At 40.7% G+C, this 24,785-nt stretch overlaps 2 protein-coding genes across 2 annotated transcripts in view; one reads left to right on the forward strand and one right to left on the reverse strand.

The window, feature by feature from the left end:
• Window positions 1-11,169: 11,169 nt before the first annotated feature.
• Window positions 11,170-16,005, forward strand: igfbp3 (insulin-like growth factor binding protein 3). Its single transcript, XM_068005568.1, has 4 exons — window positions 11,170-11,736; window positions 12,827-13,035; window positions 13,527-13,646; window positions 15,266-16,005. The coding sequence occupies exons 1-4, from the start codon at window positions 11,394-11,396 to the stop codon at window positions 15,383-15,385; spliced, it is 792 nt and encodes a 263-aa protein (XP_067861669.1). The 5' UTR covers window positions 11,170-11,393; the 3' UTR covers window positions 15,386-16,005.
• The window catches only part of LOC137341989 (insulin-like growth factor-binding protein 1), a 77,033-nt gene continuing 68,202 nt past the window's right edge, over window positions 15,955-24,785 (reverse strand). The window contains exons 3-4 of the mRNA XM_068005557.1: window positions 24,548-24,676; window positions 15,955-18,141 (exon numbers count right to left, since the gene is read on the reverse strand). Coding sequence (XP_067861658.1) covers window positions 17,989-18,141; window positions 24,548-24,676 — 282 coding nt within the window. The 3' untranslated portion in view covers window positions 15,955-17,988. The remainder of the gene's footprint in view (window positions 18,142-24,547; window positions 24,677-24,785) is intronic.

The following is a 24,785-nucleotide window of genomic DNA, read 5'->3' on the forward strand; positions in this document are numbered from 1 at the left end:
CAATACTCCAGTTGAGGCCTAACCAGCAATTTATAAAAGGTTTGGCATAAGTTCCTTGCTTTTGTACTCTATGCCTCTATTAATAAAGCCAAGGATCAGTTGCCTTTTTAACAGCCTTCTCAACTTATCCTGCGACCTTCAAAGCATCTGTTCGTATGTACAGCCTCTGTTCCTGCACCCCCCTTTAAAAAATATCCATTTAGTTTATATTGCCTCTCCTCATTCTTCCTACCGAAATGTATCACTTCACATTTCTCGGCATTAAATTTTATCTGCCATGTGTCTGCCCATTTCACCAGTCTCTGTCCTCTTGAAGTCTGCTACTATCCTCTTCACTTTTTAATACTTTGCCAAGTTTCGTATCATCTGCAAACTTTGAAATTATGCCCTGTATACCCAAGTCCAGGTCATTAATATACATCAAAAAGAACAACTGTCCTAACACCAACCCCTGGGAGATACCACTGTACACTTCCAGTCTGAAAAACAACCATTTGCCACTACTCTCAGCTTTCTGTCCATTAGCTAATTTCATATCCATGGTGTCACTACCCCTTTAATTCTATGGGCTTCGATTTTGCTAACAATTCTATTATGTGGTACTTTATCAAATGCCTTTTGAAAGTTCATATATACAACATCAACCCTCATCAACCCTCTCCATTACTTCATCAAAGAACTCAAAAGTTAGTCAAACATAATTTGCCTTTAACAAATCCATACTGGCTTTCATTTATTAACCCATGTTTTTCCAAGTGACAATTAATTTTGTCCAGATTATTGTCGCTAAAAGTTTCCCCATCACCGATCTTAGGTTGACTGGCCTGTAGTTACCTCGTTCATCCCTCTCCCATTTTTTAAACAGGGGTGTAATATTTGCAAACCGCCAGTACTCTGGCACCATTCCCATATCTAAGGAGGATTGAAAGGTTTTGGCCAGAGACTCTGCAATTTTCACCCTTACTTCCCTCAGCAACCTAGGATGCATCTCATCCAGACCAGATGGCTTTTCCACTTTGAGCGCTACCAACCTTTAAAGTACCTCCTCTTGATTTATTTATATCCTATCCAATTTCTCTACTACCTCCTCCTTTACTGTGACATTGGTAGCATCCTCTTCTTTTGTGAAGACAGATGCAAAATACTCATTCAGTATCTCAACCTCGGCCTCCAGAAAAAGATCTACTTTTTGGTCCCTAATTGGCCCCACCCTTCTTTTGACTATCCTTTTAATATTTGTATGTTTATAAAAGACTTCAGTGTTCCCTTTTATGTTTCCAGCTAATCTATTGTCATGAACTCTCTTTGCCCCTAATTTTTCAGTACTCCTCTGCACTTTCTGTAGTCTGCTTGATTCTCTACTGTATTATGAACCTGACATTAATTATAAGCCTTTTTTTTCTGTTTCATTTTAATCTCTATATCTTTACTCATCCAGGGAGCTCTAGCTTTGGATGTCCTTTTGTTGCTCCTCAAAAATGTGTCTAGACTGTACCGAACTAACTCCTCTTTGAAGGCCTACCATTGCTCATTTATTGTTTTACCTGCCAATCTTTGATTCCAATCCACCTCGGCCAGATCCCATTTCAATTCACTGAAATTATCCCTCCTCCAGTTGAGTATTTTTACGTTTGATTATTCCTTGTCCTTTTCCATAACTACTCTAAACTTAGTAGTATAGGATAAGGAGTAGGCCATTTAGCCCCTCGAGCCTATTCCGCCATTCAATGAGATCACAGCTGATCTGTGACCTAACTCCATATACCCAGCTTAGCCCATATCCCTTAATACCTTTGGTTAACAAAAATCTATCAATGTCATAATTAAAATTAATAATTGAGCTAGCATCAACTGCCATTTGCGGAAGAGAGTTCCAAACTTCTACCACCCTTTGCGTGTAGATGTGTTTCCTAACTTCACTCCTGAAAGTCCTGGCTCTTATTTTTAGGCTATAACCCCTAGTCCTAGACTCCCCAAACAGCAGAAATAGTTTCTCTCTATCTACCCTATCAGTTCACCTTAATTTCTTGAAAACTTCGATCAAAACACCTCTTAATCTTCTAAATTCCAGGGAATACAACTGTAGTTTGTGTAATCTCTCCCCGTAACTTAAAACTTGGAGTCCAGGCATCGTTCTAGAAAATCTACGCTGTACTCCCTCCAAGGCCAATATATCCTTCCTAAGGTGTGGTGCCCAGAACTGAACACAGTACTCCAGGTGTGGTCTAACCAGGGCTTTGTATAGCTGTAGCATAACTTCTACCTCCTTGTATTTTAGTCCTCTAGATATAAAGGCCAGCATTCCATTAGCCTTTTTGATTATTTTCTGTATGTGTCCATGGCATTTTAGAGATAGAAACACAGAAAATAGGAGCAGGAGTAGTCCATTTGGCCCTTCGAGCCTGCTCTGCCATTTGGAATGATCATGGCTGATCCTCTATCTCAATACCATATTCCCGCTCTCTCCCCATACCCCTTGATGCTTTTTGTGTCTAGAAATCTATCTAGCGCCTTCTTAAATACATTCAGTGACTTGGCCTTCACAGTCTTCTGTGGTAGAGAATTCCACAGGTTCACCACTCTCCGAGTGAAGAAATTTCTCCTCATCTCAGTCCTAAATATCCTACCCCGTATCCTGAGACTGTGACCCCTCGTTCTGGACCCCCCCAGCCAGGGGAAACATCCTCCCTGCATCCAGTCTGTGTAGCCCTGTCAGAATTTTATACGTTTCAATGAGATCCCCTCTCATTCTTCTAATCTCGAGTGAATACAGGCCGAGTCAACCCAATCTCTCCTCATATGACAGTCCTGCCATCCCAGGAATCAGTCTGGTGAACCTTCGCTGCACTCCCTCTATGGCAAGTATATCCTTTCTTAGGTAAGGAGATCAAAACTGCATACAATACTCCAGGAGTGGTCTCACCAAGGCCCTGTATAACTGCAGTAAGACATCCTTGCTCCTATACTGAAATTCTTTTGCAATGAAGGCCAACATACCATTTGTCTTCCTAACTGCTTGCTGCACCTGCATGTTTGCTTTCAGTGACTGGTGTACAAGGACACCCAGGTCCCTTTGTACATCAACATTTCCCAATCTATCACCATTTAAATAATACTCTGCCTTTCTGTTTTTCCTTCCGAAGTGGACAACTTCACATTTATCCACATTATACTGCATCTGCCATGTACTTGCCCACTCACTCAACATGTCTAAATCACCTTGAAGCCTCTTTGTATCCTCCTCACAACTCACGATCCCACCTAGTTTTGTGTAGTCAACAAACTTGGAAATATTACATTTGGTTACCTCATCCAAATCATTGATATATATTGTGAATAGCTGGAGCCCAAGCACTGATCCCTGCGATACCCCACTAGTCACTGCCTGCCACCCCAAAAAAGACCCATTTATTCCTACCCTCTGTTTCCTTTCTGTTGACCAATTTTCAATCCATGTCAGTATATTACCCCCAATCCCATGTGCTTTAATTTTGCACACTAACCTCTTATGTGGGACTTTATCAAAGGCCTTCTGAAAATCCAAATAAACCACATCCACTGGTTCTCCCTTATCTATTCTACCAGTTACATCCTCAAAAAACTCCAGTAGGTTTGTTGAACATGATCTATGCACATGGACCCTTAAGTCTCTTTGGACCTCCACTGTTTCGAGTTTTTCACTATTTCAAAAGTATTCTGATCTATGCTTTTTAGATCCAAAATGGAATTGAAATGCAACTATTTTACTCCATCTGAGTCAACTATTTTTTGAACAAATCTTTCTCACAAATATTTTTTTTTCCAATTGGAAATACTTAGCGGGTCTGCCAGCATCCATAAAGAGAAAAGAAAGGTTAACTTTTTGGATGTAGACCCATGGTCAGAAATGCTTTCTTACAAAATAATCTACAGTGAGATTTGGTAATAATACTTGGTGAGATCTGCAAAAAATTACAATGGGCAATATTAAATCATGCAAGAGTGATAAATATACAAATTCCAGATAAGACCAGCATTGTATTTGAAACTCAACAATCCAGTTTGGTTTGGACTTTTGAAATAACCAAGTATAGGGCCATTTTTGTTCATCCTAAGTATGAGTAGTTTCAGGGCACTGCCACTTTTGTGTTGTCCCAAAGCAGTTTTCCCTTCACAAAGAGTGATGCAAAAGTGACAGGCCTGATTTGACTTGAGCACAGGGATGTAAGACTCCCCTCAGGAGGCAGTCTCACACGACTTGGGCATGACACCTGGTGGAGTATAACGCCAATAGATTTTAAAAGTGCTCAAGACTTTTTTTAAAATTACATTTGAGAGAAAATGTACTTCCATGCAGTAAAGCTCTCCGTATGCTCTCTGTAAGCACTTGTGTAGAGCACTCTGCTGGTCATCAGAGTGTGGTTCCAGACAGGTGTTGCGGCTGAAATTGAATCTGTAGTTACCAATCTGAGACAGGTACCACTGTACATTACAGCCTTACTAACTAAATTGAAAGGGTATATTGTCCTCGCTTCCTAGCTATGATCATGCAGTTATCAAGACTTGTCTTTCCCTGTTGTAGAGAGTATAGATTACTATTTAGGTTAGAACTCCAGTAATGCTCAATGGATAAATGGTGCAGATCAAAAGCCATTTCAAATTATAATTACAATATCAGCTTTGGAATTCCGGTGGATATCAGCTGCATGATTCCTGGTTGATGTCAGTTTCACCTGTACCAGTTAGCAGATATGGGAGACGTTCAAAGATGAAAGTGTTAGAGGTGTGCTTTAAACTAAAGGAGGGTGGGGCAGAGTAATTAATGCAATATAACATCTAATTTGTTGAGCAGGCTTGTACAATGATTTCATTTGAACCTTAAACAGCATCGGGTCCACAAGATAAATAAAAACTGAGTGCTATACATGGCTTTGAGCACTGTGTATCTTTGATATAGTGAGGAAATTTAAACAAATTGAGGAACACAGTAATGGTGAGAATATGACAACCCAAGACACTATAATTGAATTGCACCAAATAATATACTTATGTATAAAACCCGGAACAAGAAATCCCATGAAATAAAATTCTTACGGTTTCCCCTCTTTATTCGTCTTGCCATTTTGGTTTAATTGTTATTAATCTACTCGTTAGTTATTCAACCTTTTAATACGTTGCTATCAATCCATCTCAACATACCCAGGATAGCATCCAAATTGAATTTGGACATTAGAGTTTTTGCAGCCCATAGTATCACAACATCATTTAGACTTAAGATGGCAAGAAAGTGGCCTGCCAAGAGTAACCTGTGAGTGCGCCTCTTCGTTTCATTCGAAGCCTGCTAGTTCCTATTCAATTCACACACGAACACACACGTGATTGGTTTGTAAACCAGCCCGCGTTTAAATCCGTGGATTTAAATGTTTAATTGAAACTTCTGAACGTTGTGGCATCATTACCAAAAAAAATCGCATTAGGCTCCACAATTAGACAACTTGTACTTACATCGTGCCTTTATTGTATCGAAAGGGAGACTTTACAGAAAGGGACCGACCATTGGCTAGAATTTGGGAGCAGGGTTAGGGAGATAATTGAAGACACCATTAGATTTAAAGAACACATTTCAAAGCGCTTTGGGAAGGAAGTTCCAGATTGCTGGGGTGTGATGATTGACAGGTTTGCCACCAATGGTGGAGCAAAGAAAAGGAGAGGTGCACGGGTGGTCTGAGTCATAAGAGTGCAAGCTAGCACGTAGAGCTGGAAAAAATTGCAAGTGAGTGTGAAACGAGGTGGCAGTGTTTGCCTTCACCCCTACCTCATCCCCACTATCACTAATACCCTCACGAACAACAACAAGGATAGCAAGCTAAGTTCAACCCGATCAAGCAGCTATGAAGGAGGATGGAATTTTCTGGCATGATGTTTCTGGCGAGGGACAAAGATGATTGTTTCTGTCTTGCCGATACTGAGCTGGAGAAAGTTCCGCCTTATCCACGGCTTGATGTTAGACAGGTAGTTGGACAGTAGAGCAAATATTAAGGAATCAAGCATTGTGGCAGAAAGGTAAAGCTGGGCATCATTAGGATACATATGGAAGCTGGCATAGTACTTGCAGATAATGTTGTTGAGAGCCAGCATGTACATGAGGAACAAATGGGGGCCAAGGATGGAATCTGGGACATACTGAAGGTGACTATGCCAGTATGAAGGGAGAAGCCATTGCAGAAGACTGGCTGACTACATTTGGATAGGTAGGAATGGAGCCATGACAGGGTGATGCCATGGAGATGGACCCTGGAAGAGAGGCAGTGGAGAGGATGGAGTGATTGCTGAATGCTGAGGAGAGGTTGAGGGGGATGAGGAGAGAAAAAGCACCATGATTGCAGTCTCACAGGTGATTTTAATCAGGCAGTCTTGGTAGAATGTTCAGGACAGAAACTATACAAAAGGATTAAAACGGGGGAGTAATGGGAGAGGTGGATGTGAAATTGTGTAGCAACAATGCATTTGAGAACTTTTGAGAGAAATGAGGTTGAAGATAGGGTGGTAGTTGGAAAGAGTGGTGAGGTCCACGGTGGACCTTTATAAGGAGGTGGTGACAGCAGTTTTGGAGGGCTGAGGGCTACAGAGGACAGGGAGCTATAAATGATATTAGTGAGTATTTGGCCAAAGAAGGATGGTTGGGTAATTAGGAGCTGGGAGTGGACAAAAAAACAAGTGATTGGTCTCATGGAGCAGATGTGTGTGGTGAAAACTGGAAGGGAGATAAGAGATTTGCATTTATATAGCACCTTTCATGCCCTCAGGATGCCCAAAGTGCTTTACACTTCAATAGTACTTTATTGGCTGTAATCACTGTTGTAGTGCAGGAAATGTGGCAGCCAATTGCCATATAGCAAGATCCCACAAACAGCAATGAGATAATGATCAGATAATCTGTTTTAGTGGTGTTGGAGGAGGAATAATTATTGGCTGGGACACCAGGAGAACTCCCCTGCTCATCTTTGAATAGTGCCTTGGGATATTTTATGTCCACCAGATAGTGGGGAAGCTACAAAGTGTAGTGGTGGAACTGGGGTAGGAAGGGCAGGATGTGGTCAGGAGCAGGGGAGACATTGAGGGAAGAGGAAGCTGAGCTGCTCCATTCTATTCTGTGACCATTGGCATTGACCTACATTGGCTCTGAGTCTCCCAATGGCTCAAAATGTAAAATTCCTGTCCTTGTCTTTAAATTTCTTCATTACCTTACTCTTCCCTATATCTGTAACCTCTTCCAGCACTACAAACCCCCAAACTCTCTGTTCCTCTGACTCCAGCCTCTTTTCTGCTCCCTCTTCTCCCCCTCACTAGTGGCCATGCCATCAGCTGCATTGGCCCGCAGCCTGGCATACTCTTCCTAATCCCTTTTTGTAAGAACATAAGAAATAGGAGCAGGAGTAGGCTATACGGCCCCTAGAGCCTGCTCTGCCATTCAATAAGATCATGATTGATCTTTGACCTCAACTCCACTTTCCCACCCAATCCCCATATCCCATGATTCCCTTAGAGTCCAAACATCTATTGATCTCAGCCTTGAATATACTCAACAACTGAGCATCTACAGCCCTCTGGGGTAGAGAATTCCATAGATTCACAACCATCTGAGTGAAGAAATTTCTCCTCATCTCAGTCCTAAACATCTGATCCCTTATCCTGACACTATGCCCCCTAATTCTAGACTCTCCAGATGGGGAAACAGTCTCTCAGCATACACCCTGTCAAGCCCTCTCAGAATCTTATATGTTGCAATCTCCTCTCAAACTTTCTCTGTTCCAAGGAGAACAACCCCAGATTCTCCAGTCTATCCACATAACTAAAGTCCTTCATCCCTGGAATCATTCTAGTAAATCTCTTCTGCACTCTCTCTAAGGCCTTCATATTTTTCCTAAAGTGCAGTGCCCAAAACTGGACACAGTACTCCAGTTGTGGCAGAACTGGTGTTTTATAAAGGTTCATCATGACTTCCTTATCTTGTGTGACACCTTATCAAATGCCTTTTGAAAATCCAAATTAGCTACATCCACTGGTTCCTCTTGATCTACCCTGCGAGCATCCTCAAAAAACTCTAATAGATTTGTTGAACACTATTTCCCTTTCATAAAACCATGTTGACTCTGCCTAATCATATGATGATTTTCTAAGTGTCCTGTTACCACGTCCTTAATAATGGATTCCAGCATTTTCCCAATGACCAATGTCAGGCTAATTGGCCTGTTTTCCCTCTCCCTCCTTTCTTGAATAGTGCTCTTACATTTGCTACCTTCTAATTCGCTCTCCACATTCCTCTCCTCCTTTAAGACCATCCCTAATCCCACCTTTCGACCAAGCTTTTGGTCACCCCTCCTAATATCTCATTTGGCTTGGTATCTGATTTCCTCATGTAAAGCAGCTTGGGACATTTTTCTACACACATCACATACACAGGTTTTTGCTGTTATTCAGAAATTGTAATTAAACTGAGCCTGGAGGTTAGGGACAGATAAGGGATTGACAGAAGGGACATCGTCAATGAACAAGGCCCCTAATTTGTGGTCTTCGTGGAAAAATGGATGGATTCACGAGTAAAATCCCCAAAACACTGGTAAAAATCTAAAAAATTCTGTAACCCTATGCAATTAAAATTGGAATTTGATTTATAGCCAGGTCTCCTAATTATAAACGGACAGAATTTTGGAATGTAATCCCCAAAACACTGGTAAAAAAATCCCAGAATCGCGTATAAAAGAAACGGAATTTGAGTTATTAAGTCATGGCCGTGCCAAAGAGCAAGAATCAGTAATAAAAACAGAAAATGCTGGAAACACTCAGCAGGTCAGGCAGCATCTGTGGAGAGAGGAAGGTCGGGCTAACGCTTCAGGTCGATGGCTTTTGGTCAGGACCCTATGAATCAGTGTCCAGCTATTTAAGGGGCGGGAATAACGTGATCGATATGGCCAAGTGATCGCCGACCTGCAAATCAGAGCTACCGATATTTGTATCTGACGAAGGAGGAAGCCTCCGAAAGCTTGTGAATTTAAAATAAAATTGCTGGACTATAACTTGGTGTTGTAAAATTGTTTACAGATATTTGTATCGATATCGACAGCTGAGGTGGTTTTAATTCTGGAGAAACGCTATTAAGCTCTGACCTTGTGTGTGTGTGTGGTTTTTTAAATGGAAAGATGCCGGTTCACTGCGGGAGGTAGGGTGATAGAGATGAGATCGCCGACCGATTGAAGAATGTTTGATCAGCACCAACTTTCGGGGCTGTCCTGGCGAGCCGGGGGGGGTTGCGCATGCTCACGGTCGGCGTCGGAAAATCAGGTTGCAAAAATCCCCCCGAAATCAAGAGCGGGACATGAATTAACGTCACATCATCGGCACCTTCCTCCTTATCTGAACAACCGTCCAAAATGCTCCATGTGCGCTTTTTAGTTCCTTTGTTTGCAGACACGTCTCCTCACGTCTTCTAAATTTTACGTTCAATTAAACAAAGTAAATCAGCAGCAGATTCATTGCTGGTTGTCAATCCATACAACCCGATTTTTTTTGTTTTGGTCTGTAAAAAAAATAGCCCCATAAAGACTGGAAAATAGCCACTGTATATATTTTTAAAAAAAATAAAAACATTAATCGTGCGACATTAATGTATTATTTGATGGCGTTTTCAGCTCTTGCCTGGATGCAATTATAATGTCAGACTTTTTGCTTTGTGCAGATCGGAGGATTGAGCCAGAGCTTCGAGTGGCAGAAAGTTGTGTCAAGGCAGAGTGGCAGCGTGCAGCAATGTCTGCGACTGTCTTTGTGCCCTTCCCCTTGCAGTCACGAGCTTGCTCTGGGTGTGCACGGTTGCTAGGACACGGTTTAAACAACCCAGACCCGAGCCCCCGGCTGTCCTGCCCGGGTTAAAGCGCACGCCAAGAGCCAGACTCTACCCAACCTGCACTTAGCAGCTTTCCGCAAACCCTTTACCCCTTTCAATTGATTTCCTTTTTTTTTTGGACCACAATAATAATAAAAAAAGGGAGAGGGGGATGAGGAGCATGAAAGAGATCCGCATAAAATCCAAACACGATAAATAAAAACGATATTGTGCATTAAAAACCGAGCACATGTCAAATCTTCTTGGAGAAAGACGAATGTAAAATAGTAAAACTGATTTGCGGGTACCTATTGCCCAGAATGCATCCTGAACCGACACAGAAACCAAGATTCAACGTTTTCCATATATCTCACAATTGTTACTAAATGTGAATCTAACTTGAAGAACTATGTGGTGTTCTATTCACACAGTCCTTTCTTAACAAGTAGAGCGGCCGATCGCTTCGCAGCGACCTTGTTTGTTCAGAAAAATTGGTTTTCTGCTATCTCCTTTCTGTTAATGCTAGATAGAAACAAGGAAGGCGAACGTGCGGCTAAAGGTGTAAGAGATCTGTGTCAACTTTGACTCCAGCAAGTTGGAATCAACTGGTTTTCAGTGAGGGAGACGCATTACGTGTATAATAAAACAGGCTTTAAGAGGAGACTGTTCCGATTACTGAACACTTAACAATAGAAGTCATCGGTGCAGAATCATTTCATTTGGCTCAGGTGAATGAAAGTCTAAGTTACAAGGAGCCTTTCCGCCTGACTGAGAACAGTCTCCATCCATCAAAATGATCAGTTTTAATCATTTATTTCTGCAGGTCACAGATTAATCAGCCCTGTGGCACAGGTCGTTGCTTGTATTGTGCATGCAGTATTATTACAGTCGGATGCACGCATTCTCTTTGTTTAAAACAATGATTTCATCAATTGCAAACTGACGATTTCTCAATGACAAAAAAAAAGGTAATGTGGCACCCTGCAACTTGAATAGCCCAAGATGTTCTCCGAGTCCAAGATGACACTAGCATTCGTTATTCGTCTTCAGGGGTGGCACTCACTTGGGCGACTTTTAGAGAGAGAGAGAGAGAAAAAGAAGCCGCTGTTCCATCGGATGGGGAGGGAGGAGAGGGGCAAAGAAACTGCCCCGCCCCGAAACCTGTATCAGCAAATAACCAACTGCGTAAATCCAATGGGAGGCGAGTGAATTATTCATATTCCGGAGGCGGGATCTCTCGTTTCTTGATATAAGAGAACCTGCATTCGCTCCTGGTTTCTCGGAGTCGAAGAAAGTGCGAGCGGGTAAAGTTTATTTTTTTTTAAAAAAAAAAGAAAAAGTAAAATAAAAGGGAAACTTTGCTACAAGTTCGGTTTGAATTTCGCAGAGCAGCAAACTTGTTTTCTTTCTCTTCCAACTTCCCCCCCCCCCCTCCTCCTCCTCCTCCTCCCCATTTTCTTGTTTGAAAAAAAAAATTGTGAGAAGCTCTTTTGCAAAGAGACGTGACTCCCGGCGAAGGCTGTGTGAATAAACCATGGTGTACGCGCTGTGTGTGCTGGCCGTGGCGGCGGTGAGTGTCAAGTTAGCGGCCTCTCTGGGACCTGTCGTCCGCTGCGAGCCGTGCGACGGCCGGGCGCTGGCGCAATGCAAACCGCTGCAGGGCGACTGCGAGCCGGTGAGGGAGCCGGGCTGCGGCTGCTGCGTGACTTGCGCCCTCCGCCAGGGGCAGCAGTGCGGCGTCTACACGGAGCGTTGCGCCTCGGGCCTCACCTGTCTGCCCCAGGCGGGCGAAAGCAGACCGCTGCAATCACTGTTGGAGGGCAGGGGGCTGTGCACTAACGAGACGGCGAGACTCCGCGTCCTCCTGACCGCTGCAGGTACAGAATCATGCATTTTACAGTCTCGTTCTTTCAGGGGGAGGGGGAGCCGAGTTATTAGTGGCGTTTCTTTAGTCGCTCTAGGTTTTTTGGTGCTGGCTGGAAGTATAAGATGCTGCTCTTGCCAGTCGATAAGCACGTCCGCAAACTGTACATGGAGATTTGATCTCATTTCTATTCGGCTTCTTTCGCTAAAATATTTGTGCATTTGAAGTGGAGGTCCAGTGGTCGCATCATTGTTGTGACTGGGTGGTTGAAATCTACGTGATGCTAAGTTTATATTCTTACCCGATAGGAAGCGGGTGTTTAACCCGAGGACTGTTTTAAACAGTAGCCTCACTGTTTGGGTTGGGAGAAATGGTTTGAAACAAGGCAGCGTTGCTTGGCCTTTTCATCAGAGGGAGCAGCGACTTGTGAGTTGGTAGTAACTTTTCAAAGTTAATTTATGTCTTGAATGACTTCAACTGTACTTTCAGCAACTGAATAAATATATGCGATGCACTGACTGTTTTCAGTTTAGATGTATTTTAACGTCTGTTTGAAAAGAAGTCGCTTACTCTAAGATGTTTTATACACGTGGAATAATAGCGCTGCTGAACGTATTTCGTGCTGAAACATTGGTGTTCCTCTTGTTTTTTTTAAAAGCTTTTTTCTATGAATATTTAGTTACGGCAATTATACTATTGGTACAACAGTGTAAAATGAATTAAAAGTCTGTTCTATTATTGAATAGGTGGGGATAAGAATAACTACACTTTCTAGTCCTCGCTAGGGCACAATTTTGTGGCATTGGTAACGTTGCTAACAGACATTTGGTATATGGAGTAAGCATGTGTGTGGCGATTTAAGCTCACCATCGTCTGGTGGAAGAGAGTATTGCAAAGCTTGCCGCTGAGCGGCGATGCTCTTTAAAAGCCTTACAAGGACAGACTGACGACTGGAATCAACTGAAATATGGTGATGAAGTTAAACCATTTTGTACACTTGCCTGTTTTATCCCCCTCAGCATGCAGTTTAAGCACTAAAGAATTTTGTTCCATAGGATTTTTGCACTAAGCTTAACTGACGTGACTCCTATTTTTACATTTAGGGAATGTCAACCATTCAGTGGAAGAAAGGAATGCCAGTAACTCCGGGAATGAGTGGAGTCCCAATACACACCGTAAAACTCATCAACAACACAATAAGCTGCTTCAGAAAGAAGCATCAAGAAAATCCCAGCTCTACAAAATTAACAATGAAGCAGAGAACACTGAAACTACCAACTTCTCTTCAGAAATAAAACATGACACAGAATATGTGAGTGTACAGTGGGTCCTTCTCTAAATTTATATACATTTTGAAGGATTTGAATCTCCTGTTCAGGAAATTCCCTCCAATCTTTGAAATCAAATTATGCACCTCTACTACCTACCACAGTGAGGTAAGAATTCCTCTGGTCTGTATGTAGTGACATCATAAATGTGCCGAAGATTTCCACTGTAGCATTTCTACTTAAATCATAGATGTGTTTTCTTTAGAGCATGTTCACAATTTTACAAGAAATGCCAAACACAGGAAATCAGCAAAAACTTACTTGCAATGTCACTAAACATAAGCAACCATTGAAATTCTTATCCCAGTGCATCCAAAGTTATTACATTTTCAATTAAACAAATTTGTTTTTTTTTTAAAAATTCATCATTTAGATTTTGGTTGATTCTGAATGAATGATTTTATTTTCACAAAGTAAAGTCATCTTTGTCTGTGCGCCAAAGATAATGAGATTTTTCTGCCTTTATATTTATCAGGGTCCTTGTCGGAGAGAAATGGAAGACATCCTAAATAATCTGAAAGCTGTATCCATTCTGAGCCCCAGAGGTGTATACATTCCAAATTGTGACAAGAAAGGTTTCTACAAGAAAAAACAGGTTTGTAGATGGCTCAGCTCCTTTGCTGCTAGCATTCCTTTGTTTGTTCCATTTGATAAATGTTTCCCATCCTAATTGTGTGTAGGATGCACTCGCTGAAGTTGCCTAATTGTTCTACCCCTAACACACATCATGCATATCGATTACTAACCAGAGATTGGCTAAAATGCAAAAACTCATAGGATTTTCTATACTACACCAATGGAGGGTATGCAGTCCGTTCCTAATATTTTGCTCGTAGCTTAATAGTCAAGACAAAAGGCAAAATTTTGCAGTTGATTTGTTCTTGGGCACAGCTCATACATTTAACATTTTTTGAGAATTGTGCAAAAATAATGCCCAACTTTTATCTAATAGTATTTACACTTAGAACTGACCTGAAATTTGTGCATCCTTTTTGGAGAAATATTGGAAGTGAGGGCATGAAGGTAGTGTGATCCTCTCACAGTCGTCCCACTCCCCCTGTATCTGTAATGTTTATTGTTTTGGCTGACCGAGGGGGCGGATATTCAAGTTGCCATCATTTCAGGTGACTAAGCATCCCATCACCTGCTATTGTTTAGACCTTAAAATCTGTGAGCATTGACCTAGTAGGATTTGCATTTTTGTCATTGGTAAAACTGTTATACCTAAAATTGTTTTTAAATTAGAAGTAACTGTACAACTAATTTGGGTGGGCACCTTCTAAAATAGTGCAGGAATGTAACTGCTCTTGGAAATGAATGATATAGGAACTGGAGTAGGCCATTCAGCCCCTCGAGCCTGTTCTGCCATTCATGGATCATTAGATCATGGCTGATCTGTATCTCAACTCTATTTACTCGCCTTGGTTCCATATCCCTCATATCCTTACCTGACAAAAATCTGTCAGTCTTAGTTTTGAGATTTTCAATTGACCTAGCCTCAACAGCTTGTTGGGGAGAGAGTTCCAGATTTCCACTCTTTACTACATCAAGAGTTAGGTTGACTCTATCTGAAACTACAATTGCTGAATCATCCCTTCAGGTCGATGAGTCCTATTATTTTAATAGTATACAGACACTCTATAACGTGGATCAAATATTTGCAGACTGCAGCTTAGTACTCTACAAGACTGCATTGTGATATTTACACGAAACTAATCAGTAATGGATATCCTTCACCTTAGTTGATATCAGGGGATAATGTTGACTGTGAAATAAACTTCAAACTTGCTATTTGCAAAGTTGTAAGAGGAAATCCATTTGAAAGTATCAAGCAGAGTCCTGTTATTCTGTTGCAAACTGCTAAGAGATCCAGTGCACTGTGACAGAAAACTAATTTAAGACAGTGGCCTACCAACTGTGCCTTGTGCACCACCACTCCTTGCAGATCTTTTGGTGCTGTAGCTGCCGAAGCCTGGGAAAGAATGGCTGGGGTGCTGCAGCTATTGCTCCCTTAATATCCCTTAAAGAGGCAAATCTTTGCTAAAAGTATGAATGCTGCTCGACATCCTGGTCTCACTGAGCCAGTATTAGGACTATAATAAAAACAAGACCCTTTAATGACATGGCAAGGTAATTTGGTTGTAAATTACTATATTAAGTTTAAAGGGAAAATTACATTATAGTTTTTTTTTATTTTTTTTTTCTTTCGCACAGTGCCGATCTTCTAAAGGTAGAAGAAGAGGTTTCTGCTGGTGTGTGGATAAATATGGCACTCGGCTGCCCAGCTATGACAGGAATGGGGAATTGCGCTGTTACAGCTTTGAGAGTAAGTGAGGAAGACTGCAGCTCCTGTGGACTCTGTATGTGTGTGAGAGAGAAAGAGAGCGAGCAAGAGACACTGATCAATCAGAGACCTCAGAGCAACTGGCAGTAGCATGGACCGCCTGTGTTCTAGAGCTGTGGGTTCTGCTGTCAGCTTAGGTTCGGAAAGGGGGCTTTCTTCAGCCCAAATGATGCAGCTCTACCCTGCCACATATTCTTCCAGCTCCCTGAAAGAGTGGGAGTTTTTTTAATTCCCAAGAAATCTGCACTATAGTTCCCAAGGAAAAGGCACTTCAGAAAGGAATCAGGGAATCTCCACTTGACTATTTAAGAACTGCCTGTGACCAATTTGATCCTGACAGACTTTGTGCTCTTATGTAAAAATATTAGTGTATGATACTACATATTTTGAAATGTCTTGTTCTGCAGGTCTGAAACAGGAACCTAGCCTTCACGGGTAAAACTTTCTATAAAATTTAAAAAGGACTTTTGTTCTTTTAAAAAAAAAAGCTTTCATGTTACTAAAAATTCATATGATTATTTTTCCTTAAATGAAATGAATATTCTGTTAGAATATGGTCTGTATTTAATATAATTATGTTTTTTAATAAACATTATTTAAACCGAATAAACATGAAGTGTTGTATTTTCTACAGCAACAAGTCAATAGCTTAATTTGTACCACAATATTACACAAATCACAAATTCACTGAAGATAAGTCCATTACTTGTACATCAGAATTATGTAATGATTTTCTAAAATAAAATTTAGATGATGCAGTTGCACTATAAGGACATATGCTATCATACAACAATTTTGATTGAATAAAAACAATTATAGTAAATGAGAAAATATGAACAAATGTATGAGTGCCATCTAGTGGTTACAGGGTGTTAATACATCACCAGAAAACCCAGCAGGTGCAGGAAATCAAATTTTCTATATCACATTCTCCAGTCATTACCGAGTCAATATGTTCAACACAATTACAGTTGATAGGCACTTTTGTGTACAATCAGTAAAATAATACACCATTGTTCAATAACACTGGACAATTTTTTAATATACTGCAAGCATTCTTTACTCATGAAACGTTAGTCATGTTTTCTTGCTTTATGTTGGATTTGAATTCACAAATTTTGGTATAGGAAATATCAACACTTAAGCAAAAAAGAAAAGAAACTGGTAAATTCTGTTCCATTTGTAAGTGCCCAATATGTAAAATGATGTTTAAAGTAAAAGTTGAATAATTAATGTTGTATAGGCTAAATTTTATTTCGCTCACTTGTGCTATGATGGCAAAAACAAAATGAGAATTGCTCAATCAGACTTGACACCCAGCAAAGGTGACCCCTGAAGCAGTAGGGTGTCCACGATTATACGGACAGATCGATTTAAAAAAACTCCTGGCTGGCAGAGGCTCAGCTAAGTTCATCTACCATGGCTTCAGTTACATCTAATGATGACCAAGGAGTTGCTGTGTATTAACTGACCATTTCAGACAGCTTCACGGGTTTTTTTTCATTTAATTATTATCAGATTTCTGCTCCTTTACTATGAGTGCTGAGCACAGTGATGTCTCACCCTTTTACTTGGCAGATGTGTATCTGAACATTAGTTGAAGCAAAACCGCTTTGTGGGAGGGCAATGGGTGAAATCCATTTGAGCATCACTAGTTATAAAAGATGCGATTACACACCTCGTGGTGAAGTGGGCATAAGGCCTTTACCTTCAGCTAAGGGCTCGGAGTGCAAAGGGTGGACACTAATCCATTTCATTACTTCAAAATTGATAGGGAAATGTGAGACAATAGTGTAATTTTGCACCACAAGAATAAAGTAATCATCTTTTGTTTGCTTCTAATTAACATTAGATCATGAATGCATTTAAACAAAAAAAACAGTTCAGCACCAAATGAGTTAATTTTCTTTTAAAATACTAGATATACCAAGTGTTGTACATAGGAGCTGTTAAACAGATGTCATAAAGCACAAGAATGAAGTTTGAGCAGTTAGCAAAAGTTATGTTATCTGAACCTGAAGATGTGTATCATTTTGAAACACACTACCATGTTTTTATTCTTTAAAATATAGAAATTTGAAAAGGCGATTGGAAGTATGACTTGAAAAGGAGTCAATGTCAATTGATAGTAACAGAAATTGTGTTTGTGGCATAGGACTCAAGCTTTACATCATTCGAATGCCATGAGATCCATTATGGCAATACCTATATGTGTTATACCCCTTGATTATACATATTGACTTGCAGTGTACCCATTGACTGTTTAGATACTACTCTTTTCCAACTTAGTGTAATCTAGTCATGCATTATTCACAATAGAAATATTTTCATGCACGTTATCTAGTAGTGAACCAAAAGTGCATCTAGCAACAATAGATTATTTTACTGGACAATTCAGCTACATGTCATCTTAAATGTGATATTTTTCTCTTTTTTTAAATGCAATCTTTAAACTAAAAAACAGAGCAGGAAATAAATAGCTTACATACATGAAAGATAACTGTAACCTTGCAGATATCACCTTCAAATGCTGTGGTGCAACGTGTGAAAGAAAAGCAAAGATGTTAACGCCTCATCAGTTTCTTAAGACACTTCAGTTATTTTGTTCTGCCGACGCCGAACCTTGGTTGTCGTGCCTATGGCATTGGGGATCACCTCTCACTTCTGGAGAGCCAGGGATTCTCTTTCCATTCCAACGAAAAACACACCAACACTTTCCACGCTGCCCATCCAGTGATGACTCGCACTTTTAAAACATAAGCACACAATTTTTATTGTCCTCTTTGTGGATAGCTGACCAAAGAAACTATTATAGCACTGGAAAGGGATGATGTAGTTGAGGGGTTAAAGACAGATTCTATTTGGTTAGAATTAAGGAAAAGTAGAGGAGCTGTTACGCTACTGGGTGTATACTATAAGCTGCCAAATAGTGAGAAGGAGATAGAGGAGCAAATTTGCAGGCAAATTACAGAAAGATGCAACAACTATAAAAGTAGTGATAATGGGGACTTCAATTATCCCAATATAAACTGGGATAGTAACAGTGTAAAGGGCAAAGAGAGGGAGGATTTCCTGAAATGTATACAAGAGAACATTGTTGATCAGTATGTTTCCAGCCCAACAAGGAAGGAAGCAGTGCTAGATCTAGTTTTGGGGGAAAAAGTGGGGCAAGTAGAGCATGTTTCAGTGGGGGAGCATTTGGGGATCAGTGATCATATCATTAGGTTTAGAATAGTTATGGAAAAGGACAAGGAACAATCAAGCGTAAAAATAATAATACTGGAGGAGGGCTAATTTCAGTGAGTTAAAAAGGGATCTTGCCCAGGTGGATTGGAATCAAAAATTGGTGGGCAAAACACTAATTGAACAATGGGAGGCCTTCAAGGAGGAGATGGGTTGGGTACAGATTAGACACATTCCCACGAGGGGAGAAGGAAAGACATCCAAAGCTAGAGCTCCCTGGATGACTAAAGATATAGAGATTAAAATGAAACAGAAAAAGGAGGCTTATGATGAATGTAAGGTTCATAATACAGTAGAGAATCAAGCTCAATACAGAAAGTACAGAGGAGAAATAAAAAAGGGAATAAGAGGGGCAAAGAGATTATGAGAATAGATTAGTGGCTAACATAAAAGGGAACCCAGAAGTCTTTTATAAATAGTAAAAGGGTAGTTAGAGGAAGGGTGGGACAGATTAGAGACAAAAAAGGAGATGATCTTGTGGTGACAGAGGGTATGAGGCACTAAATGAATACTTCACATCGGTCTTCACTAGAGAAAAGGATGCTGCCAATGTAGCAGTAATGGAGGAGGTAATAGCAACAGTGGTTAGGATAAAAATAGATAAAGAGGAGGTATTTAAAAGGTTGGCAGTACTCAAAATGGAAAAGTCACCCAGTCCTGATGGGATACATCCTAGGTTACTAAGGGAAGTAAGGGTGGAAAGTGCAGAGGTTCTGGCCACAATCTTCCAATCCTTCTTAGATATGGGGGCAGTGCCAGTGGACTGGAGGATTGCAAATCTATTCAAAAAAGGGGAGAGGGATAAACCCGACAATTACAGGCCAGTCAACCTAACATCAGTGGTGGGAAACTTTTAGAGACAATAATCTGGAACAAAATTAATTGGCACTTGGAAAAGTATGGGCTAATAAATGAAAGTCAGCACGGATTTGTTAAAGGAAAATTGTGTTTGACTAACTTAATTGAATTCTTTGATGAAGTAATGGAGAGGGTTGATGAGGGCAGTGTGGTTGATGTTGTGTATATGGACTTTCAAAAGGCAATTGATAAAGTACCACATAATAGACTTGTAAGCAAAATTGAAGCCCATGGGATTAAAGGGACAGTGGCAGAGTGGTTACAAAATTGGCTAGGGGACGGAAAGCTGAGAGCTGTGGTGAATGGTTGTTTTACAGACTGGAGAGAAGTATACAGTTGTGTTCCCCAGGGGTCAGTATTAAGACCATTGCTCTTTTGATATATATTAATGACCTGGACTTGGGTATAGAGGGTATAGTTTCAAAGTTTGCAGATGACATGAAACTCGGAAATGTAGTAAACAATGTGGAGGATAATAACAGACTTCAGGAGGGCATAGATAGACTGGCAAAATGGCAGATGAAATTTAATGAAGGGAAGTGATACATTTTGGGAGGAAGAATGAGGAGAGGCAATATAAACTAAATGGTACAATTTTAAAGGGGGTACAGGAACATAGAGACCTAGGGGTGTATGTACACAAATCTTTGAAGATGGCAGGATAAATTGAGAAGCCTGTTAAAAAAGCATATGGGATCCTGGGCTTTATTAATAGAGGCATAAAACACTGGTAAGGCTTCAGCTGGAGTATTGTGTTCAATTCTGGGCACTGCACCTTAGGAAGGATGTCAAGGCCCATTGGAGATTTACTAGAATGGTACCAGAGATGAGGGACTTCAGTTATGTGTAGAGACTGGAGAAGCTGGAGTTGTTCTCCTTAGAACAGAGAAGGCTAAGGGGAGATTTGATAGAGTTGTTCAAAATCATGAACGGTTTTGATAGAGTAAATAAGGAGAAATTGCTTCCAGTGGCGGAAGTGTCGGTAACCAGAGGACACAGATTTAAGGTGATTGGCAAAAGAACCAGAGGTGACGTGAGGAAACATTTTTTACGCAGAGGGTTGTTATGATCTGGAATGCACTGCCTGAAAGGGTGGTGGAAACAGATTCAATTGTGGCTTTCAAAAGGGAATTGGATAAATACTTGAAGGAAAAATTTTAAAGGACTATGGGGCAAGAGCAGGGGAGTGGGGGTAATTGGATAGCTCTTTCAAAGAGCCGGCACCGACATGATGGGCCGTTTGGCCTCCTTCTGCGCTGCAACATACTATGATACTATGAAATGTTTATCAAAATTATCATGCAAAGCGCAGAAATAAAAAAGCTTTTTCCAAGGTAACTACATAAAATAATCATGCAAAACAGCATGATCTAAGATAATGCAGCCTTGTTCAAAGGGAAAGCAGACTGGACAATCAGGTATGGAGTTCAGCCCACCTGATTCACGGCCCTTCCACTTTTCTGGACATAATAACCAGATTAATAGAAATTAGACCTCGGGGCTCATCTGCATTCTCAGGATGAGCTGCCAGTGCTGGTAGCTTGCCCCATGGGAGAAACCAGTTTCGGGCCGCCTGCCTCGCCGGCAGCAGCCTTCAGGTAAGTTTTAGGGAGGGGGGATGTTGGGGTGAGCCATGGGAGGGACGGGGGTGAACGCGTCTCCTGTGGAGTCAGAGGAGCACTACTGCTCCTGGCTCCATAGGACAGTGTTTTTTGAAAAAGAAAATTGAAAACTTATCCTTGGTTGGCGACTGTTGGGGCCGCTGAAGAATCCTGAGCGGAGCAGGTCTCCGCCTGCCCTACTCATGAGGTGACCAATTTTTGAAAGGGGTTCTTTAATAGGCATTAGGCCCCTAATTTACATATTCAAAGGGCTATATGCCTGTTTTAGGTATTCACTCACGCCCAAATAACAGATACCATTTTCTACCCCATTATGTAATACTATCCTCGTTCCTATTTTGATAGTACCAAGTTAGGTGGATGGCAAATTGTGAAGAAGAATGGAGGAGATTCCAGGACATAGATAGGTTGTCCAAGTGGGCAGATAGGGGGCAAATGCAGAAAAATGTGAAATAGTACATTTTAGAAAAAATACAGCGAAAGGAAGTATACTTTAAATGATCAGATTCCTAACAGAGTAACAGAACAGGTATAGAGGTATAAATACATAGATCCTTTGAGTCAGAAGGTTGTGGATTCAAGCTCCATTCAGGAATTAAGCACTTAATCCAGGCTGACACTTTGATGCAGTAGTGAGTGATACACTGTTGGAAGTGCTATCTTTTACATGAGACATTAAACTAAGGCAATGTCTGCTTGTTTAGATGGGTGTAAAAGGTCTCATGGCACTATTTGAAGAGCAAGGGATTTCTCTTGGTGTCCTAGCCAACATTTATCTCTCACTCAATAGAGATATTGACCACGAAAAGCAGATTAACTGGTCACCTATCTCATGTCTCAGCCAAAAGTTAGCACCTCCAATAACGCAGTGCTCCCTCAATGTTGAAGTTAGATTAAGTGCTGAAGTCCTTGGAATGGGCCTTGAACCCAAAACTTTCTGACTCAGAGGCAAATGTACTACCACTGAAGCAAACTGTCATGGATGGGATGAATGGTCTCTTTCTGTGATGTAATTTCTAAGATTCTCTTTAATTTATTGGACTGCATCCTCAATATTTCACTAGGTGGCATGTTAATTCTCTAAAGAAGAAAGATAGAAGAACCTAACAATATCTAGCACCTTTCACATACTCAGGACATCCATCATAGCTCATGAATTGCTTTTGAAGTGTAGTCACTGTTGTCTTGTTGTCTTGTTGTCAAACAGGCTAAAGTTTCCACTTCTGTACTCCCAGTGAAGAGCCTCATCCAAGAAATTGTATGGGTGCAGCCCTTGATCTTCCATCCATTAATTTTACGAACGGAAAATCAAGGGTTGTGGCCTGCATGATTTCCTGATACGTGCTCCCAGTAAACAAGCTCCACACTGGGAGCACAGTAACACCAACTTTCTCCACGAGAGTCAGTGCTGCTAATTCCAAAGAAGATTTTTTATGCTGGGGACTCCAGCCAATTGATAAATTAACTGGCACAATGTATTTCACTTTTGTCTCATATGAACAGTCACTGGAGAAAATAAAAACATATTGTCATCTATCCCTGAGCCAGATTCCAAATAATATTCTTAGGGTGTACAGCAAAATGTTGCAAGTCATTCTCAGTTCATGATACCAAGACATTCATGAAGTTCACTATTTTCAGTACTACACACAGTGAACAAGTTTGGTGAAATGTAACTTGATAAAATATGCTATGAACTGTAATACATTGAAAACATTTTCTGATACATATGTTAAAGTTATTTTTGCTGCTTGTACAATGTTACTTCACATGTGGTAAACTACAAAATGGGCAATAATACATGCAAATAGAAAAAATCATTTGCTCACATGATTGACTTGTATTAGAAAGGATTGCTCCATAAACTGTAATAAAGCACCAGCTCACTTATAATGGCCCCAGAGCAAATGATAGATCCCACAGAGCACCATGCCTATCATCTCTTAGGACATTTGAATTTGACTTCTAATACAGATGTAATAAAATTTTTTGTTAATTTTATTCATAAAGTTGTAGGTAACATATAAGTTGAAGGGAACGTTTGGTGAAAAGCAAAGCATCTTTACAGTGTCCATCATTTCTCGTATTTTTTTTCTGTTCGTAGTTGATTTCCCAACACCAATCTCCACTCCCCAGTGTCATCGGACTAAACCAACCCACTATCATATACACATACACGTCTTAATCCCATATTTGGTAAATAAAATTTGATGATTTTTAAATAGAGGGAACTTAAAATCTACATTTCCTGACATTCTTGTTAACGTCCAAATTTTTTTAAATATAAAATGCTGGATAAATAAATATAACTCCAAAACAATATGGTTCAAAATAATATAATCTATTGGTTCTATTGGCTCTAATTGGTGTGTCAGAAGGATCAGTAATCTGGTGAAAAAGCCTAAGCTTTGATCACAAATGAATGTATCCTTCGATGCAACACAGAAACCTTTCTACTTATCATATCTATCAACCAACATCCCAGACTTCTCCATCAGCATCCCAGGATATATCATGTCTCACTGGACAAGACAGACAATTCAGGGGGCATAGTGTTCATCTGAAGCGCTCTTCAATGAACTGTTGCCAAAGTGCTTTGGCTGCAGGCAATCTTGACTGCAACAGGCAATGCTGTGTGAGCTATGATAGTTGATACAGGTCTTGCTGCAGGAGGTGACACAACACTGTGACAGCTTCCCTACAGAAGCACAGCCTCCTTGTGCACTGTTCCTTAGAGAATTGCAGATATATTATCCTGTGTTTATGCACTTTGTTGGGAGGGTAAAGATTCCTGCAAGCACATTTAGGAAATACAAAATGAGTTGGACAAAATACGGAAATGGGCAAACAATGGTAGATAAAGTACTGCACAAAGTATTGCTCCAGATGGATTAATATCTGGAAGAGCCTGGCATCCTAGAGAAATGCCCAAAACTGGCATTGGGATGGGGGAGCAGGAGAAAGAGTCACCCACCCACATTCCCCACCCCATCGGAAATTACTGTGAAACTGAGGAAGGGGCACAAACCCTGTGGAATTAGGTTCTGCCCCATTTTTTAGCCCCTCTTTTCCCAGAATAACTGATTTGCACCCCATAAAAGAACAGAAATTTTAGCCAGAATGTTTTTATGAAATAAAAATAGGGTGCCAACTGAAACAAGGATAGTTGTCTTCGGAAAGTTGAGAATAAAAAAGACTTACAAGTTGGTGTGGCAAAGGGGCAAGATCAGAGGTTTCTTTTGGCATGGTGTGTACTACAACAAGCCTGGTGCAGCAGCCTATATTAACTCTGAACTGCACATGAGGGTTGTAAACAAGGGATGAGCCTATGCAGACTGTACAACAGACAGGACTCCCTACCTCAAACAATGCCTTGTAATTACTCCCAGATATCCCTCATTATCCTTTTAACTGTAAAAATCCACATACCTGCTTCAGGTTGTAGAATCCTCTCTTATCACAGTTCGGGATGTGAAACCTGTAAAGCTCTTCATTAGTATGCTGTTGAACCAGAGTAATCCTGTCAATAGCTCGTTGCATTTCCTCCTGGCACGGACCCTGGGCAGAATCAACATGGTATTGACATTATGACTCAGGTTTTGTATGTGATTCTCAGTAACCTCCCCAGTAAAACACAAATGTAAATATCCTACATCTTCAACTCGTC

This window comes from Heptranchias perlo, chromosome 2, assembly GCF_035084215.1.
Source record: "Heptranchias perlo isolate sHepPer1 chromosome 2, sHepPer1.hap1, whole genome shotgun sequence".
In the NCBI taxonomy this organism is placed as follows: Eukaryota; Metazoa; Chordata; class Chondrichthyes; order Hexanchiformes; family Hexanchidae; genus Heptranchias; species Heptranchias perlo.

Coding starts and splice junctions, on each gene's coding strand:
- igfbp3 (XM_068005568.1), top strand. CDS start 11,394: ATGGTGTACGCGCTGTGTGTGCTGGCCGTGGCGGCGGTGAGTGTCAAG. Junction 11,737..12,826: donor CGTCCTCCTGACCGCTGCAG/GTACAGAATCAT, acceptor TTTTACATTTAG/GGAATGTCAACCATTCAGTG. Junction 13,036..13,526: donor TAAAACATGACACAGAATAT/GTGAGTGTACAG, acceptor TATATTTATCAG/GGTCCTTGTCGGAGAGAAAT.